At 43.6% G+C, this 19,234-nt stretch overlaps 1 protein-coding gene across 1 annotated transcript in view; it reads left to right on the forward strand.

Annotated features, from left to right (window-relative positions):
• Positions 1-1,790: 1,790 nt before the first annotated feature.
• The window catches only part of LOC117396931 (ral guanine nucleotide dissociation stimulator-like), a 51,813-nt gene continuing 34,369 nt past the window's right edge, over positions 1,791-19,234 (forward strand). The window contains exon 1 of the mRNA XM_033995302.3: positions 1,791-3,949. Within this exon, the coding sequence (XP_033851193.2) occupies positions 3,926-3,949 (24 nt within the window). The 5' untranslated portion in view covers positions 1,791-3,925. The remainder of the gene's footprint in view (positions 3,950-19,234) is intronic.

Raw genomic sequence — 19,234 nt, forward strand, 5'->3', positions numbered from 1 at the left:
TCGAACACAACGGATGTCGCGTATTTAATGATCTCACTTTAATCTTATTTGAGCTGTCCAGATTCCTAAAGCATACTCCAGTCCAGTAAGACGGGGGACTATTGATTTCCGGCTGGCTGATCATTAATCAATAAAGCCGGTTTGTAAGTGTGGGCTCCCTGGGAATAGGGATGGGCAGGGGTAGCATTGAAGTGTGAAATGACCTTTATTAGGACTGTCCTCTAATACTAGAAGACCTTGGTTATCCCTGCTTTCAAACCTTGCTGTTTTCCGCACAGCCCCCCCCACTTAACGTCTTGTGCTCAGATGCCATTGAAAACGCCATTGAAAACGCGCTCACTACAGTCGCGATCCATCTCCTGAATCTTACAGCACAGCAGATAAGGGGGTGTCTCAATGTAAATCTGTTATAAGATTAACAACACCCCCTGGCCGCAATTAGTTTGGATAACAGGCTTTACTGTACAGTTCTTAACATCCAGACAGCTTGTACGCACTCTCTTTTGTCGCTCTCTCGTCTGGTCTGGAGACGTGGGAGCTGGCAGTCCTTGAGCTGCCTGTTTCTATAGCGACGGCTCACACACAGTGCTCTCATTCTCTCATCAGTAAACCGCACTGAGTGTGAACACCAGGCTCCTGTGGAATGAAGGCACTGTAATAAATACTGTGTGTTCTCAGAAGCGAATCTGCATTATGTAGAGCTAGGTTTGCAGTTTAACAATATGAAGAATCCATCTCTGGCTGGATGACGCCCCGTCTGTTAAGAAGCAGGCCCTGCTGTCTGATTGGGCCGGGGAGGGGTGACTGAGCTCCTCCTGTCTGGCATGCTTGCTCATCGATTTCTCTGTCTGTGTGTCTCTGCCTCCCTCCACTTCCCAGAAGAGCGCGGCTGGTCATGTGACTGCTGCTGTCTCAGAGTCAGGAGTCTCATGATCTCAGGCTCCCCTGTACCATGCATGCTGTATCCTGCTGCGCTGGCTGCACTGTTTCCCTGGCAGGTGGAAAAAAAGGCTCACTGTGAGAGTCTGACACACACACTGTGTGACAGCGCGTGTGTGTCACTGGCAGTTCTGTGCTTGAGAGGGCGGGGAATGGAAATCTCTCCCGTCTCAGTGTGCATGTTGCTGACGCTCTGCAAGTGAGACTAGATTAGAAGCTCTGGAACTGCTTGTGCAAACGAGCCTGGCTGTTTCGTGCAGTGGTTAAGCCAGTCGCTGTGGGAGTCACTGGTCCCCTCCCAGTCTCTGCCTTTCTTGAAACAGAAGTCCCCCTCTCCTCTTTTTAGCTTCATGCAGACACACAGAGACCTTAAAATAACACAAACCAATGCTGAGACTTTCTGGTTCCACTCAAATCATGAGACAATTTGACCTTTCCACTCCATTGACCCAGAGAGAGAGAGAGAGGAAGGCCACATTGCCATGTGATTTAAGTGGATAGAGAAAATCTGTTAACTTCAAAATGATTGGAAACATCTGGAAACAGCAAGAGAAAAACAATGAAAAGGGAGTTCACTCTAATAAAAAGAGGCGAGCATTAAAACTACAGCAACAGTCAAGTATGTTAAATATAACAACTACTACAACTGCCTGAGGAATCGAAGCTGAAAAGAGAGAGAGAGAGAGAGTGTGGTGTGGTGTGGTGTGGTGTGGTGTGGTGTGGGGTGGGGGGGGGGGGGGGGGGGTAATTAGCCAGGCGGATGATGACGGCTTTGATCAGGCAGGAGCAGTGCTAATGAAGTCTCCTTGGGTACAGTAACGGGAGCCGCGTTGGAACCTGGATGAGAGCCGAGTCCAGTCCGCTCACTTCCCTTTCAGAGTGGAATATCAAACGCGTACAGTCATACCGGGGTCAGTCTTTTAATAATGCAAGGCAGAGCAGAGCCGCAACCCCCGTTCCGTGCGACCCGTCAGGTTAGCTGCTGGGGTGCGATGTGAGCGAGTGTGTGCTGTTCAGTTTAGTGTGGGCGTCCTTTCTGAGGATCTCGTTTTTGTACAGTAGTCACGCTGTGCGTGTGCGTTCTGTGGAGTGTAAATCGTACTCAGCGTTCTGCCCTGGGGTCGTTCCCTCCCAATCTCTCGAGGAACCGTCTCGCAGAGACACGGGGATTCCCTGGAGCGCATCATCGGGCAAGCGAGCCGGCGAAGCTAGCTTCCATTAGCTGCGCGAAGAGCCTGGGCTGTAAACCCGCTCCCAACCCCGTGCAAACTGCTGCTGTTTCAACCTATTCAAAGGGCGTAAGGGATTTTAATCGCTCGAATCAAAGACGTCCAGCTGTTCTTGAGCGTTCTGTCTTGGAGTCCAAAGCGGACAGAGATCTGTTATTATTTGTGTGCATTGTTCCTTTTTAAAACTAACATCTGAGACGGTCATCCAAAAAAAAAGTGACCTGGAGACACACATTTTACAGTTTGCAAGAAGACGGGAGTTTTTTTTTTTTTTTTTTTTCATCGTCTCTGCTGTCATTTCAAAGCGTTTTATACTTCTGTTCTTTTAAGAGACACGTCGATAAAGAGACCGTCCATTTTGTAACTGAAACAAAAAAGCATTTTGATAAAGAAGAAGCCATTTGGTGTTTTTTTTTTACATGTTATCTTGTAAAAAGATTATAGATAATATATATATTTTAATAATAATCATTCTCGTCACAGGTAGGCTGTGACTTGGCGATGGGGCCGCGCTAAGGTGAAGAACGCACTTCGCTTCGTTGTGTTTTTGTTTGTTTTTTTTCCAGATTGAAAAAGGAAATCAGATTAAGTGGAAATCAATGGAAACGTTGACTCAGAAATCTGGATTTCAGTGCAAGCGGCTTCCAGCGGTTTAACCGGAGAATGAACACAAACTGCAGCGCTTTACAGCGGAGACCACCGGCGCTGATTTAAGTAAAAAAAAAAACATTTCTATCAACCATTTTTTGCAATTAATTATTTTTTTTATTTAGCAGAGCTTTTAATATTTGCAGTGATAATAAATTCATGACCAGGACGTGATCTGAGCGTCACGTTGAGCGTGCACCTCACATGCGTGCAGATGATAGACAGATGTTTTATATGCGATCAACATATCAAACACATATACAGGAAACACTATCCCAAAGTGCTTGTAAGAAAACAGTGTAGTGTACTGGTAGTCGACGTAGTAGCTGTGGTGTAGACAGTACAGCACGGTGAATCAGTATATGCTGTCAGAAGCCGACTCTCATAATGAAAAACAGATTATAAGAAACACGACAGCGAAACACAACGCTGAGCGCTAATGGATCTGTAATGGGAGGCATTTATTATACTGTAATTCTACAAGACCGTGGCTGTCTAGGATCAATATAGAAACCTGTTAGCGTATGCAATGTAACCCTTGTCTTCATGTTTTATAATTCGTATGGTTTATTATTATTATTATTATTATTATTATTATTATTATTATTATTATTATTATTATAAAGAGAGAAACGCAATCAGATATTAGGTAATGTTACTGCTGTGGCAAATTAAAGAACATTTAATATATATGTTTGTTTAATTTTTAATGACGGCAAATGTCAATTTTAAATGTCACAGCTGTCCTCATGTCATTTTGAAGTATGTCCAGCCACGTTTGACAGCAGCAGAAGACACGAATGTTGTTTCACCGGCGTGATGAAGGTCAGCGACTGACTCTGCCGCTTTTAAAATGGAATGTCGTTTTCACATCTTCTCCTCCTGTGTTTATGTGAATTGATTTTCCAGCGCCGCGTCCACCTCGCTCTGTCTTGACAGTTTAACTGGAATTCCACGCGTCTGCTGCGCGGCCGATCTGTGCCGTGTTTTATTGTAAATCTATACTCACACAAAATGTGGAGGAGATCGTAAAAAATAGACTAGACAAGCACTCGTCAAAAACTACACGGCATAAAGACAAGGAAGGAAGAGGCTATGCATCTGAGAGGATGATGATGATGCTGGATACACAGGTACGATTATTATTATTATTATTATTATTATTATTATTATTATTATTATTATTATTATTATTATTATTATTATTAGTATTAGTATTAGACTTGTGATGTTGTTGTTCTGTTGTCATGAATGTGTTAATAATCTCCGCATTCCTGGGAAGCAGCACAGTTAGACTGTCTGGATACTGTTAGTATTCACAGACACCCGACTCGGAACCTGGCACCGGCCCATTTCTTTTAACGGACCGCGGTACCAGGGCACCGCACGGGGGAGGGCTGGCGGATTCTCACGCTCGTAGTAAATGGGGCACGAAACATTGGAAGGGTGGCTTGAGGAGCGATTATGAGACAGAAAGGCAGCGTACTGTGCCGTTTAATGGAGGAGGACGTGTAGCCGGTGTGCTGCAGACTGCTGGTAGTGAGACACCGGGTCAGGAAGGAGTGAGTTCAGCACCTCTCCGCCGCTGCACGCAGTGACCTTGGGACTGTACGTTATTTTTATTTTATGACATATTTTCATTTTCTTTAAAGCAGTTTTGCAAACTGGACTGATGCGTGAATAAGCAGGAAAATATAAATAATGGTGATGTTTGCAGGACATTAGCATGCCAGCTACTGATTGAGTTTTTTAATAAATCCGCGTACTTTACTAACCTGCACCAGAGCTACGAGAAGATTTGCAAATCAGTGAACCATTGCAATTCACTTCTAACATAGTAGGGGCTTTATAATTGCTAGTCAATTATAATTGTATGCAACAGAGAGAAATGTATTATCTGATGACGAGGTTCAATCTATATGCACATTGCTCCAACATGTCATTGTAAAATGTTTATTATTATTATTATTATTATTATTATTATTATTATTATTATTATTATTATTATTATTATTATGTTCCAGCTAAAAAGTGAATTGCATTGAGGTCCAAGTAATTTTTTTTATTTTTTATTTTTTATTGTGTGGATATAGACAGCAACCCCACTGACAGGAACAAAGACCGCATATACCCATTCCATGCACGATAGCAACAAACAAATACATAAATAAATATGAGCAAATGGTTTTATGCAAACTGTGTCTTTCAAGGTAACAGATAGGACCTCCATGGCATTGCGATTCAAACCATTTGCAGGCTATACGTGAACCTAATTAGTTACAAGTGAGCCTGCAGCCTCCAGACATGTTTAACGGAGCTCAGGTGTGGTGTGACTGAGCCATTACCAAATGACTTCAACGGCAATGCAATGGGATCTGCTACCCGCCCCTCCTGTCGTGTGTCTGAATGTAGGCTAAACAGGTGGAGGTCCAGATTTCTAATGTCACTTGACACCCCAGCTGTAAACGCTTTCCCTCGTTGCCGTATCCCTGCTTCAGCTGTCTCACGCTTAGTGCTGGTTGTGGTTTTCTCATTAGATTTACAAAGAACCCTGCTCTTAAAAAAAAAAAAAAAAAATCTGTGACGTGTTTTCTTTTTCGTCTGCCAGGGAGCGGTGATTCAATCCACAGGCGGCTTTCTAAATGCGTTCTCCAGCCTCGTGTGTCAGACAGACGTTATTTCATTTAGTTCCCCGGTTAGGCAAATCTGCATATTTCATAGCAAGCCAGGAACCTGATATTGTAATCCGCGGAGGAATCAGCGCACACGCTGGAGCGCGCTTGTAATTCAAACCGGCAATACATTGCAATAAGCCTTTGTGCACAACGAGAAAGGGCTTGGGTCATAACAGAATAGGGAGGGCGTTTCCCAGAGCAAAAGCACAGCAGAGTGTAAGAAAACACAGGTAAGCATTGTAAAGAATAGCGAGGTGTGGGCAAGCATATTAGTACTAAAAGCATGGGAAATGCAGCAATACCGTGGTCAACTTAGCCAGCCAGTGTGGCCTTATTTCAGCTGTTATCATACCCTCCACTGTAAATTCCACAGCTTACCAAAACACGCACACACACATTACAGGAGCATGCTTGTATTCCCTGTGTGTTTGCTTCTGCAGTACATGCTGTTTCATTATAACCATTAATATAAGCACTGGAGTGAATCTAGTGGGACTGTCATCTAGAATAGCCTACAGTATCTGTGGTGTGCCAGTCATTGACAGAAAGGAGATAAACGAAGTCAGCTGCTGTACAATATGCAGCGTTACTGCTTGTTGAAGTGGATTAGTTCTTCTATCAGTCTATATCTATCTATCTATCTATCTATCTATCTATCTATCTATCTATCTATCTATCTATCTGTATTGGCTTGGCTACCTATAGCAGGTATGACCTTTCATTGGTCAGCTCTTGTAGGAAATCGCAGTACAGTCTAGATAGAAACACAGAAACTCATCAATCCATAAGCATTAACCCCTCATAACCTTCAGCCACGTTTTGACACAATTGCCTGCCTGTTCTCTATAACCAAGCAGCAGCCACAAGATCCCATCAATCCTGCATCTGCTGTACCCAGTTAATGGCTGTATGCATTATTTAGTGATTTCTTTTTTTAAAGGGACCAGTATACAGAACCAGAGGGACGGGGAGGGGAAGCAGGCAGTTCTAGAGGAAATAAAACAGTGACAAGGAGGAGCGATTTAGACAAGGGTTTCAATAAGTAAGCATGGTCTGCTATTGGAACCTGCAAACGCAGAGCTGTGGGAGAGTGTATTTTGCAGAGGTATTCGAGGCTGTGCTGCTGTAGATAGCTCTAAGCCAGCAGCAGCAGCAGGTCACCTTGGGAATCTCCTATCCTTTGCTTTTAACTCAGTTGTAGCGCTGTACGGTACATGGATTCAGTGTACAGTGTGCTACAGCCATCAATTATTCAGCTGTGGAGTCTTGCTCCGGATCACATGTGTGGCAAGGGGAGGGTGGGGGAGTGGGGGTAGCTGCGGTTCAGGTCAGCCATGCATTAAGATCCAGGCTGTCTTTTTATGCTGCAGTGTGGTTTAGATCGCAGAGTGACCACACTGTGGTCATTTTCACCTCCCAGGCCCTTTCTCAAGCGCTGAGGGCTCGTGTTCGTAGTCCCAGCACTGATATGTATTGTTCGGCTTTAGCTGTGTAAAATGAACAGGTGTTTTCTAAAAAAAATAAATGAATGATACTCATGCTGGAGCCTCGTACTGAGGTCTAAAAACAGACCTGTTTCTACTTTAATAAAAGACAATGAGCATTCATTACGAGGACTAAAAGAAAACAGCTTTACTGAACACCTGGTGCTAACCAAACCCTGCCAAAAATGTGTCTCTGGTGTAAGAAAATGTGCTGGAACCGGAATCAAATCAAAGTGCGTTACCCACAATAAACAGCAGGTGGCGCTGGCTGGCAGTCTTACAAACATTTAAGGCGCTTGAAATGATGGCAGTTATTATTGCTTTCAGTAGATATTTTTTTTTTTTTATTTCTAATTACTTTGTTACTGCAGTCGTCTCCACAATGCTTTGATAGTACGAAATGAAGCAACGTTTCAGAATTCTTGGACGGCTAATGGATAAACATCAGAACAATGTTTCTTCTGATCAGAACCTGGACAGAACACCTGGCACATGCTGGACTGGACCAGAACTGGGTGGTTCTACATGCCCTGATATATGTGCGTCCCGATTCTGATCTGAGAAAGAGTGTTCTTGGTTTGTGTCCGGGACTTTTCTTGTGATGGTTTTGATTCGAAGTCTAATCTTGCTGTTACTGTGTTGCTTTAGTCACCTGAGGTTATCACAGTTCACCCATCAAATCATTGTCTATGGCGGCTGTTACACAGGCTGGAAGTGAAGTGAATTGTCATGTGTTTCTTGATAGTATCAATATGGGCAGTAACTGTTCTCTGTGCTTCCTCTTTTTCTAGCTGCTTTGATCCACAACAACAGTATATTAGAAATTAAAAAACAAAACAAAAAAAAAGAATGATGGCTACTGGGTAAAAAAAAAAGTAGAGGAAGGCACGGGTAAAAAAAAACGGGTAACTATCGAAAAATACCCGGGTATCTTTTTGGGGTAATTTCAAGCACTCATCTGGTCGCCTACTGTTAAATTAAACACATAAAAAAGACACATACTGTATCGAGGTCTGTTTGAAGTTCCCATGCTTCCCTCTTTGTCACCGCAGCACTGCAGTGCAAATTCAGAGGCTGAAATATAACAACGTGCAGGTACCTTGGTTTTCAGGTAGCTCCCTCAGGTAGTAAAAACAAGTTTTGATAAATAAATGGCCTTAGGGATGGGTTGAACCCTGTGTTCCACCAGAGCCGATGCAGAAAACATAATATCTTTTTTCTTTTCATTTTAAATCAGTCTGGTAATTGAAGTTCAGCGCTGTACCCTCCCAAATCATGAACCTTGAATGCAGTCAATGCCCTCTCTGTTAACATAAGCACAACAGAAAGCAAGTTTCATGCCACGGAATTTTACACCATTGTTAAACTATTGTTGTTGCATTTAGCTTCAGGCAAATAAAGGGATCTTTTGGAAAACAATGTCCGTCTGACGCACGCTAGCGCATTTCCACCTGCGGCTTCTGTACAGAGAACAGCTCCGCCTATACATTTCAATTGAGGTCAGTTTAACCCCAGAGAGGCTCGCTGTGCACATCACAGCTTCAGCTTGCTTAGTAAGAACAGGGACATTTGAGAAGGAATCACGCTCCGCTCAAGTTTTTTAAGTGTAAATGGAAACGCACCTCAGGGATTGTGTTTAACTGTTTGCACTGTCAGAAAACTAAAATAACTGTCCGAAAACGAAAAATAACCTGGAAACGCTGGAACGAATCACAAGCAAGCAGATACTCTCTGTAACTGAGGCAGAACATTGAGACGAATTCTATACAAATTGCAAAGAACAGAAGCCGTCTAAAGCCCTGGAGAAAAGAGAAATGGTCTAGCTGTGTTAATCACAAAAATTATAAAAATCTTGTGGTTAAAGTTTAGATAGAGCTGTGATACTCTGTAACAGGATGTGCCTAATCTACAGAAATCTTATAGCAAGAGCTCATCTCTAACTATTGGCTTTTAGTACACTATGGTGTAGCGATAGTTATTTGAGAGCATCTCTCCAGAAGCAAACTGGGAGCAATGTGTTGGTTATATAAAATAGTCAGTGATTGCAAGAAATCAACATCCCAACTGAGTTCCTGGGCAGCCTCCTTGCAAACCCAAAGCCATGCACCCTGGCCTCAGAGTCCTTCCCCAGTCCTCCCCCTGGTATGTGCTGCAGAGCTGAGCGTGGGCTGGGTTCTGTTCTCCCTGCCTATCTGTCTGTCTCTTCCTCTCGCTCCCTGATAACACTGTTTGCGGAGGAGGCTCTTTACACTTTCCGGCTTGCAATTTTTTCTTCTTTGCATCGAAAGCTTTTCAAGCTACAGCGGGCTTGCTGCGTGATTGGATTTGCGTGGCAGTAGCGTGCCAGGAAATACACCCAAGTCAGTGATGGACACAGCCTGTGAGGCTGCAGTTTTCACTTCTCTCTTGCAGCGGTTTTGGAGGTTACTGCGGTACATCATGGCCAGTAAAAGCATGATAAAGAACAGACGTGTGTGTGATTAAAACTAGGGCAACGCTTAGTATGCAAAGGATAGGAAGCAACATGTTTAACTACAAAATGTACAGCACAGTTTGAGATCACTATACTGCACCATAATGTATATACTATCCTATACAGTATTCCCACTTTATAAGGCAGACCTTTATATCGTGGAACCACCGGCTCCTTCATTCTCATTACTTAGCAGAACACAAAGAACACTGTATGATAACGGTGGCTCCACACTGTAGCACCGTACAGGGGAGCACCGCACTGTACTGTAGGGACCCACTGCCTCTGATGAGAGGCGACATCTCTTTAACCCAGTCCCACTGCTTACTGGGAGACTGGGAAGACAGAAGAGAAGAGCATTGCATCTGAAATGACTGTGGAAGAGCTTGCATGCCACCAGAGAGCCAGTGACAGCAGCTGCTGCCAGAGCCCACTTTGCTCCTGATTGCTGTATTCATTTAAAGGTTGAGAACAGATTACACAGTGTCACTCCGTGATTCATTTCTAATCTAATGAACTGAGCATTGCAACGTTTGTACAAATCAATAACCCCTCATGCAATTATACTGTGTGTAAAGTCAGTTGAGTGTGTATTTATACAGTACATGTGTACCAATGCTGATTTTTCGTTATGGGGTATAATTAATATTCACCCCAGCATTTCAGACCCGAATGGTTGTCTAAGTGTGTGCCAATGCATGCGCAACGCTGTGCAAAAAAAAATGCTGGGTTTTTAACTGCACTAAATATTGGCTGAAGCCAGTCAGAGACAGAGTGCTCTGTTCGGGTCTCCTTCTCTCTTCCTACATTCACTGGGGACAGTCAGTCAACATAAAAATCATTGACTTCAGTCTTTAATCGACTCTTACAGCGTTAGGTGACACTGCTAGTAAAGCAAATGAAACCGTTTCAGAGTTCATTTAAGACTGGATTAAAGACTCTTTGCAAATATGGCACTTTGCATATAGTGTTCTCCAGGACCACTGTTTTGTTTACAGCACCCCCTGTATTGCTCATTATTAGGATTATTATTATGTCACGTGTCCTGCTTGTTGGGTGACTGTTGCTCACATGCTCAATTCATTCATTCATGCAACCCTTCTGCACTGACCTTAACCTCAGAGAAACAATTTGCATGATCAACAGCACATGGCAGACCATTTGAACTTGGTCCAGGTGGGTGGGACCGAGCAACGGCGACGCCCCTTGGTGATCAGCCACGCCCCTTGGTAACTAATCCTGCCTAGTGTTGGATCCAAAACCAGGAAACTGATTGGGCTGGAGTTCCAGTGACAATGCTGCATTCAGCCGGAGTCCTTTGTAAAACTTGGCTTGATCCTGTCCTGTATCGTGTTTATCTCTAATGTAAAGCTGGAGTTAAAAAAGAGTATATTACTGGGGAGAAGTAACCTGCAGACTGTAAACTGGGCAAACTGGTTCATGCAGGGAACTCACTTTAACGTTAGATCACATCACGCAAGCATGAAGCATATTTTAGGCTCTTCCAATACCAGATTAAATCGTCAGTCGGATAGCTAGTTTCTTATTTTTCCTATTTATAAACAAGATGTCCAACGAATGGCAAGGAAGGATTTATATCTTATCTCAATCCACTACGTCCCTGCTGTGCGTCTGAGTTCACCTCCTCCTCCCCAGCCTCCACCTGCTTTTGGGCTTCGTCTAGCGGGGGAGGGCAGCTATCCTGCCCCCCTGCCCATGACTTCCCTACGGTCAGCCTCTCCACTTCTCTGCAAGGGATACCTCGAGAGGCCAGGCCAAAGGACAAAGAATGGAAAATCTGTATATAACGTAGCAGCGTTGTCCAGTCTGTTTTCATAAGTATAATCTACTGCATGAGTTTCCTGACTGAGCAAGGGTTCTGGAACAGTGTTGTGATTTGAGTAACGTGAAGAGATCCTGACACAACAAGCCCTTTATTGAGCTGTGGGGATCAGCAACCTGCTTAACGTCAGCCGTGGCAATGCCACCGCGCTGTAGAGAACACTTCAGGAGGCAGTGAGCGTCCATTGCAGCCCGAGGCACTTCACGTGGGAGTGGGGGAGAGAGATAGAACTATAGACCCAGGACACAATGGCTCTTCAGATGGTTTTGTGATTGCAGAGTGAAAGTCATCTCAAGCTGAAGTACTGTTCGCACGATCAGTGCCCAGCTTCGCTCCACAGCCTCACTGTGTAACTGCAGCACATCGTGGCGCTGCAAGCTCAGGGGCGTTGATTGGACGTGACGGGGGGTAGGAGGGGTACACACGGGCTTAACGATTGCCTCTATCAGAGAAGCTGAAGGTGGAAATCTGCAGGAAATGGACTAAGATCTGCATTTAAAAGTAAACTTGGTCCAGACAGTACAATCAAAAAAAGCACAGGGGAAAAACAGTGCTGTTTCTAAACGCAATGTGAGAGAGGTGGGCTGCAGCATTTGTCGCTCGTGTATAAAGGTCAGGAGGTGTAACGGGAAGGCTGGATGTAAACAGCAGATGTTACCAGGGTGAGGGGTGCGGTACACAGGGCAGCAGATCAGCACAGCGGTGAAAGCAAAGGATATGAAGTCAGGGGTCAAGTCTCAAAGCTGGGGGTCTTCGTCCGACTTCCTTCTGCTTTCGTTTTTAACACATCAAATTTAAAACATAATCCGGGAAACGGTGTAGGATTTCCGTCAATTACGCACAGACTATTATTATTCTTTTTATTCACGCAGTGCTGAAATGTTCAATGGTGTTTTAGTGTCGATAACAGGGACCCTGTCTGGCTGTCTGTCCGCCTGGCTGGCTGTCAAGGTGAACACAATGACTGCCTTGATTTCGCAGCAAACTTTTGTCATACACTCCTAGCCTCCTACATTTCAGATTGCTTTTGGCTAGATTATGAAACAGTATTGATTTTATACACTTTGGTTTTTTTTTAACTTTTCAAGTGCTACACTTTTCACTGCGATTCTGCCACTGTGAATACTGTTGTCTATAGTGCAATACATACATGGCCTTGGACCAATAATAATTCTGCCTGCCTTGACCATCAGCCAACCTGTCAATAGCCCCCATGGAGGTGCTCTGCTTACGAAAGCAATGAGAATTGAATCAGCAGCTGAATCCAATCGGATCTCTATTATACCAGCGTCAGAATCCGTTCCTGTCCGCCCAGCTGGGTTGGTGCTGTGCTGGGAGGTGATGCTTTTATCACGGCTGGGGGATGAGTGCTTCTCATACAGTCCAGCAGACAAATGTTTCAGCTGATGAATTCACCCGCTCTACAGTTTCGTTCTCTTCTGTTCAGCCTGTCATTTGTGGTTTGTTTGGAAATCCTTGTCTTTTGAGGGGAAAACAAGTTTTAAATAGAAATCCTACCAAGACTTAAACAACCCTCTAATTTAGTATGTAGAATCCTGCCTCTTATGTTACAATACTTATTTGTTCTGAGAACTTTGGGTGTGTCATAAAAATGTATGAATTTTGACTGGATGAGATAGACTAAAGATCTATAGAAATGTGCCTTATTCTGCATTCAGTGCTAGTGCCAGATTCTGAGTCTGGTCAAAGAAAAACAGCAGCATCCCTGAAAACAGAAACAATTGTCTTTAATCAAACACATTCCTGCGCCGCTCTGTGTTAAATGTAACACTTTTTATAGTCAACCCTCCCATTAATCAGCTCAGATAAGGAATGGGGAGTTTACTTGATAACACAGAGTTCAGTCTCTGTTTGACAAAAAAAAAATCTTCAGTAACAACAATAGCAGTGAGAATAATAGTAATAATAATAATATTATTATCAGGCCTGCCAGTGACGTTGTTGGTTCAGAGAGATTTATCCAGGAAACGTCCGGAAATTCCTGTTTTTTTCCTTTTGAACGCCCTCAAAGGAACCTTTTTTGAAGACCTAGCTGACCATCTCAAGCAAAGAGTGATTATGTAACAATGGAGTTATGATCTTTCTAGACAGTTATTGGATCTGGAAATGGATGTTCGTTCACAGTGCGAAAGGGCACTTCCTGCTTTCCTGCCTGGAGACAGGAAGTGGTCCTCAGTGGTGCCATGGAAACGCCACCTGGCTGCACGGGGATGGATGGTGGTAAACAAACGGGTAGGCCCAGGAGAGGATGTTTACAGAGAGGATTCTGCACAGCGGGATTTTGCGTCACAGAAGACTGCGCTGTAGTTTTTCCTGTGCGTATCCACAAGCAGTCTTGCGTACTTGAGGTTCTCTGCTTACTCCAGCATTCTAATTAAATCATTTTGTTTCTTAATAAAGGAAAACAATCGTCATAGAGTAGATTCTCTCAAATCCGGGACCCTGATCATATCAGCGATTAATCATAATCTGTGCCATACTAAAAATGCCTTGTCTAGTCTTTGTTTGACGTTGTTAATATTTACATTTCATCAGTAATAATCCTTGGAATAAAATCATCTAGACACTGCTGTCATTTTGTTTTCCATACATGATAGAATTATTATTATTATTATTTATTTCTTAGCAGACGCCCTTATCCAGGGCGACTTACAATCGTAAGCAAATACATTTCAAGTGTTACAATACAGGTAATACAATAAGAGCAAGAAATACAATAACTTTTGTTCAAGCAAAGTACAAGTGTGACAAACCACAATTCAATAATACAGCAGATAATAGTGATAGTTACATCAGGATATGATTAAATAGTGATAGTTACATCAGGATGTGATTAAATACAAAGTACTACAGGTTAAACACTTGGCAGATTACAGTATTCTGAATGCAGTAAAATAGGGAGCAGATAAGAGCAAAATAAAGCACATTTAAATGAAGGGTGATAGTGTCCCAAGATACAAACAGAGAAGTTCTACAGGTGCTCTTTGAAGAGGTGAGTCTTGAGGAGGCGCCGGAATGTGGTCAGGGACTGGGCAGTCCTGACATCTGTAGTAAGGTCATTCCACCACTGCGGAGCAAGGGTGGAGAAGGAGCGGGCTCTGGAGGCAGGGGAGCGTAGCGGAGGTAGAGCTAGTCTTCTAGTGCAGGCGGAGCGGAGAGGTCGAGTGGGGGTGTGGGGAGAGATGAGGGTCTGGAGGTAGCTGGGTGCAGTCTGGTTAAGGCATCTGTAGGCTAGTACAATTATAGTATTTAATTAGGTTTGTGACCAGCATGCATCTGGTAATGAAAGCATGGCTCACACCATCAATCAGTCTGGATTAACGAGAGTCTCCTGCAGTTTATTTATTGCACATTGATATTGCAATGTGAGCGAGATTGTGATCAACAAACAGAATATCCTGGCTCCTGTTTCCTGTTTTGACCAGCCCTTTTAGGAAGCTGACCGTGGTAAATTTGCAAGGCAATTTCACATTTGCTGCCGTGCATTTCCCCTGGTTTTACCAGGCATCTTCTACCCAGTTACAACACCCTGCTGTCTGGAAGTGCAATGCCAGCTCAGAGCTTGTTTGCACAGTTTGCTGCACATTCCCCTTGATCCCTGTCTGTTCCGTTTGAGCGTTTGTTATCTCTACAGGGTTTGACGTGCAGCATTGCATTATTGCATTGAGCAGAGCGTTCAATCTTCTGCTCCCTTATCTGTTGCTGTCTCTAATTTCACAAAGATCACGAAAGCCGCGTCCGTGACTAGCCTTGCAAATGCAATTCACTGGGGTCACAACACACCGGGGCTCCCCCACTTCAACGTGTTCAGTAAGAGATGCGTATCACTGTCTTGTTCTACTGTTTAAAACCACAGGAGAAATAACACCTTTAATATTATCCTAGCCCGTTCTAACACTGTCCAACATTGGGTTGTTTGTGTGGTCAGAAGCATTTGCCCATTAAAATAACTGTGCTCTATGCAGCGTTCCTGTCTGGACTCTATACTGCCTTCTGGTCCGGGTCAGTACAAAACCAGCCTGCTTGTGGTTTCAGCAGATCAGCATGGTAAAGACTTGGTTTAATCACGGCACTGCACAACCGCGGTGCAGTCTTACCATGAGGAACATGGAAAAGCAAAAGATCTGTCCATTGTGCTTGTGTTTGAATCGCTGTCTGTTTGAAATTACATTAAAAAGCATTAGCATAAACACTGGATCTGATCTATGGGGCATTTGTCTCTCTTAAATAATAAAGTAGCTGCAGTATCTGAAACTGATTTCTATCATGAGGCTTGTTGCAACACATAGAAATCTTCACGGGGCCTGTAATTAGCAAGACATGTGAGTTATTTCCTTCCAGTCTAAACAACAGCGTTGATCTCTTGTCTGCTCAACCAGGCTTTGTCAGTGTGTGCAAAAGTTTCTCTATGGGGGAAAGAAAGCTACAAAGTTTCCTGGCTTACTTTAAATGCTAAAGATTTTGACCCCTAACAATAGTTCATCAAGTATGAGCAACACCCGATAGCCGGTACAGTGCCAGGATGTGTTACTGCTGTTGCTCACGGACAGCGGGAAGCCGAGGGTTAAAGACAAGCTTGGGTCTCTCTCAACTCCGCAGAGGAGGGAGGCTGCCAAGCGAACCACCGAACTGATGAAGCAGATTGGAGGCTTGACTTGCAAATTGAGTGTGCCGACATGGAGCAGCTCTCTCCTGCAGAGAAAAACACTTTGCAAGAGAAACAGCGGAGAGAGACAGGCCTGTGAACCAAGACCAGGGCTTGTGATCGCCAATACACTGGGACTAATTCTTGTTTATTGATGTATTTTATAACTCATGGATCATCAGTAACCCTTCCATGCATGGCGACCTCATATGGAAGATGCAAATGCATGATAGCCTCATGTAAGGATGCCACCCCCCCCCATATAAATCAATGGAAAAAAAATGTAACACAATTTTAGATACAAAATATATGTATTATGTGTCCAAACCCACTTCCAATGTTCAGCTATTTTCAATATTTCATGCATGAAAAGGGTTAAAGTAAACCAAGCTATTTGTCTTGCATAAACTCTGTGATAAAGAGTCAGATCTATTAAAGGATACATAAGACATCAAAATGCAATTTGCTATGCTAAGCTCCAGCAGAGTCTGGCTAGAGGAATGCTCAGGGGAGAGAGGGGTGTTGTGGGTCTGTGCTGGGGGCAACGAGACTCTTATAGCCAGCACCATGGCAACCAGCCAGGTCACTTTGAATAGAAGACCTCTTCTCCTATGCAATTCCAGGCTGAAGGCCTCTGGAGAGCAGAAGAAACTGGAGCATTGGAGAGGACAGGAAAGAGAACTCTACTGTATACCTGTGTGACCTATGTGTAAACATATATTAATATATATATATCATTCAGTAATGGTTGACGTCATGAATAGTGTTTCTCTATGATGGGCCGTGGAACACAGAAGGTGAAACGTGCGCTCTGATTGGCTGAAAGATCCTGAGCAGTCAGTTATATAAAATAATCTGGTTCAGAAAGCCAGCCTTATTAAAACAGGACTGTATTTGCCAGCATTTGAAACCCTTTTGATGAGCAGTAATCGTGTGTGTTAGAGCCCCAGGGTCATGTTTGATTGTATCTGGTATGGGGACATGCGTCTCCTCTGCCTCTCTGCTTTCCTGCGGTTAATGCACACACGAAATGCGAAACTTTGTTGCATCTTCTGCCGTTAGAAATCTCAGCTCCCTCGTCTCGTTAGTAAATGTCAGGCTTCCTGTTACTCTGGGTGATGGTTTTTCATATTCACCCAATTGTATCCTAGAGTGTCAGGCCAGCTATCACTGGGGCCTTCATGTTATGAAGGCCTCTGTGTATCCACGGTAACCAAAGCTCTATTCACAGCACAGTCAGCCCTAGATCATTATGTTCTGTCTCTCTCTCTCTCTCTCTTACTCTCTCTCTCTCTCTCTCTCGACTTGTTTTTTTTTACTCTCCCTAGTGTGTTAAATTTTTTCGAAAAATCTGCTCTTTTTTACTTTGAAAAGTTAAAGAGGAAATAATGGAATGCACCAGAAAAAAAGTGTGAAAATGAATATTTATTTGTATTACCATCTCTCTGTAGTATTCATGTGGGATGAAAGAACCCGCTTTCCAAATCACTCTTCTTGTTTTGAGTAACATTAAAGGGATGGAAATAAGACTCCTATTGCATTGCAGTTTCACCCATTCCAGGTTTATACAAGCTTGATTAGCCCCAGTGTATAGGTTAACAAGCTTGGGTGTGTGTTATTAAACTTGCAGTAAAAACAGGAATGGATCACACTGCTATGCAATGGGAGCCTTATTTCCATCCCTGCACTATGCACATAAGCATCCTGCTGTATTAATTGCCTGTACTGTAGGGGGTGCTCTATTTCAAGGTACCTACAGTACACCTGATTTGCTATTAAAGGCTACATCTTGGAACCCACGTGTTTGATTTTGATGAAACTGAATTGTTTTTTTTATAAGATTTTCCTGTGTCAGTCCTATCTAGAGGGAAAGTTGATCCATTCCAGTCTAGCTCTTGAAATTCGACATCGATATTAGCGAATGACCAGACGCTCGGTACTGGGAGTAAACTGTATCATACTGGACTGTATGTGGGCTTCAAGAAGCGTCAGTCTCAGAGGCAGAACTAACCCAGTGGAGCTGGCTCTGCTCTGTTGCAGGCTCAGAGGTTTCCAGTAACTCGCACTGCCTCTCAAGTGGGCCCTCAGCAGCAGCACTTGGCCTTCAAGTAGGAAAATCTCCCCTCATGTTTTTGGCAGAGTAGAGCTTGGAAATGAGTCAGCTGGATGTGGAGCAAAATAGAGAAGGAACTGTAATCCAATCCTGTATAATCCCAGTATTACTGTCTGCAGACCAGGGAGACTCAGGGAAAGTGTTTGCTTGTGCAGCACATGTACGTATATATACGGTCCAACACACACTCACACACACACTCACACACACACTCACACACACATAAACTCTCCGTCTCTCTGTCCTCCTCTTTATCCCTTTTCATCCCCCTTTCTCTTCTGCTCCCACATTCTCTCTTTTGCTCTCAGTCTCATTTTCTCACTTTCAATCCTCTTTTTTTCTTTCTGTCTTTCTGTGTCCCTCGCTCTCTCTCTCACCCCGCCACCTTCACTCTCCCTTTTCTCACACTTCCCTTTTCTGCTCCCCTATCTCACTCCTTTCTCTCTCTCTCTCTCGTTCTGTGTTCTCATCACTCTCCCCTCTCCCTCTTGGCCTCTCTCTTTAGCCTCTCTCTGGTAAGTTTAAAGTTACACCAGATGTGGAAACAGGAAACTTCACAGAGCCCTCAAGCCATTCTGGTTGTAGTTAACTGTACAGTCTCTTCAGCAGCATTTGGCAATCCCCGGCTTCTAGATTGCAGCTTGGTTTCAACATTTCTGAGCTGTCTGTCCACACGGTTTACCGTGCTGCATAAATCACAGTGAAATGGCTGCATCGTTCAGGTGAGCTTGTGGCCACCTTTTCTACATTTACTTTCATCAGTGGACTCTAGTATACTCTAGTATTTGGGCTAATTACGATAGCTACAGTATGTCAATGATATACATCAAGATATTCAATGGTTGATTATTAATCCATAGGATGGCTGTGTCCAGCAGGAGGTATCGCTGAATTGAGATATTTCCATTTATATAGCGTAATAGAGGCGTGCAGCGTGATTCATGTCCAAACCAATACTGCAGCTGTTCGCTGTCCACCAGAACGGTTCTTGACTGATGAATAAATGTAACTCATAGGTGTGGTGCATGCATGCTCCCCCTATCTCACATGTTGCTGTTTAACAGGTCCGTTGCTGTATCCAGTCAAGGCCATGCACAGATTGTCACCTGTATCATGACGTGATACATATTGTGTTGTCACACCCTTGTTTATAATTGAGTATGA

The sequence above is a fragment of the Acipenser ruthenus genome, chromosome 31 (assembly GCF_902713425.1).
Source record: "Acipenser ruthenus chromosome 31, fAciRut3.2 maternal haplotype, whole genome shotgun sequence".
In the NCBI taxonomy this organism is placed as follows: Eukaryota; Metazoa; Chordata; class Actinopteri; order Acipenseriformes; family Acipenseridae; genus Acipenser; species Acipenser ruthenus.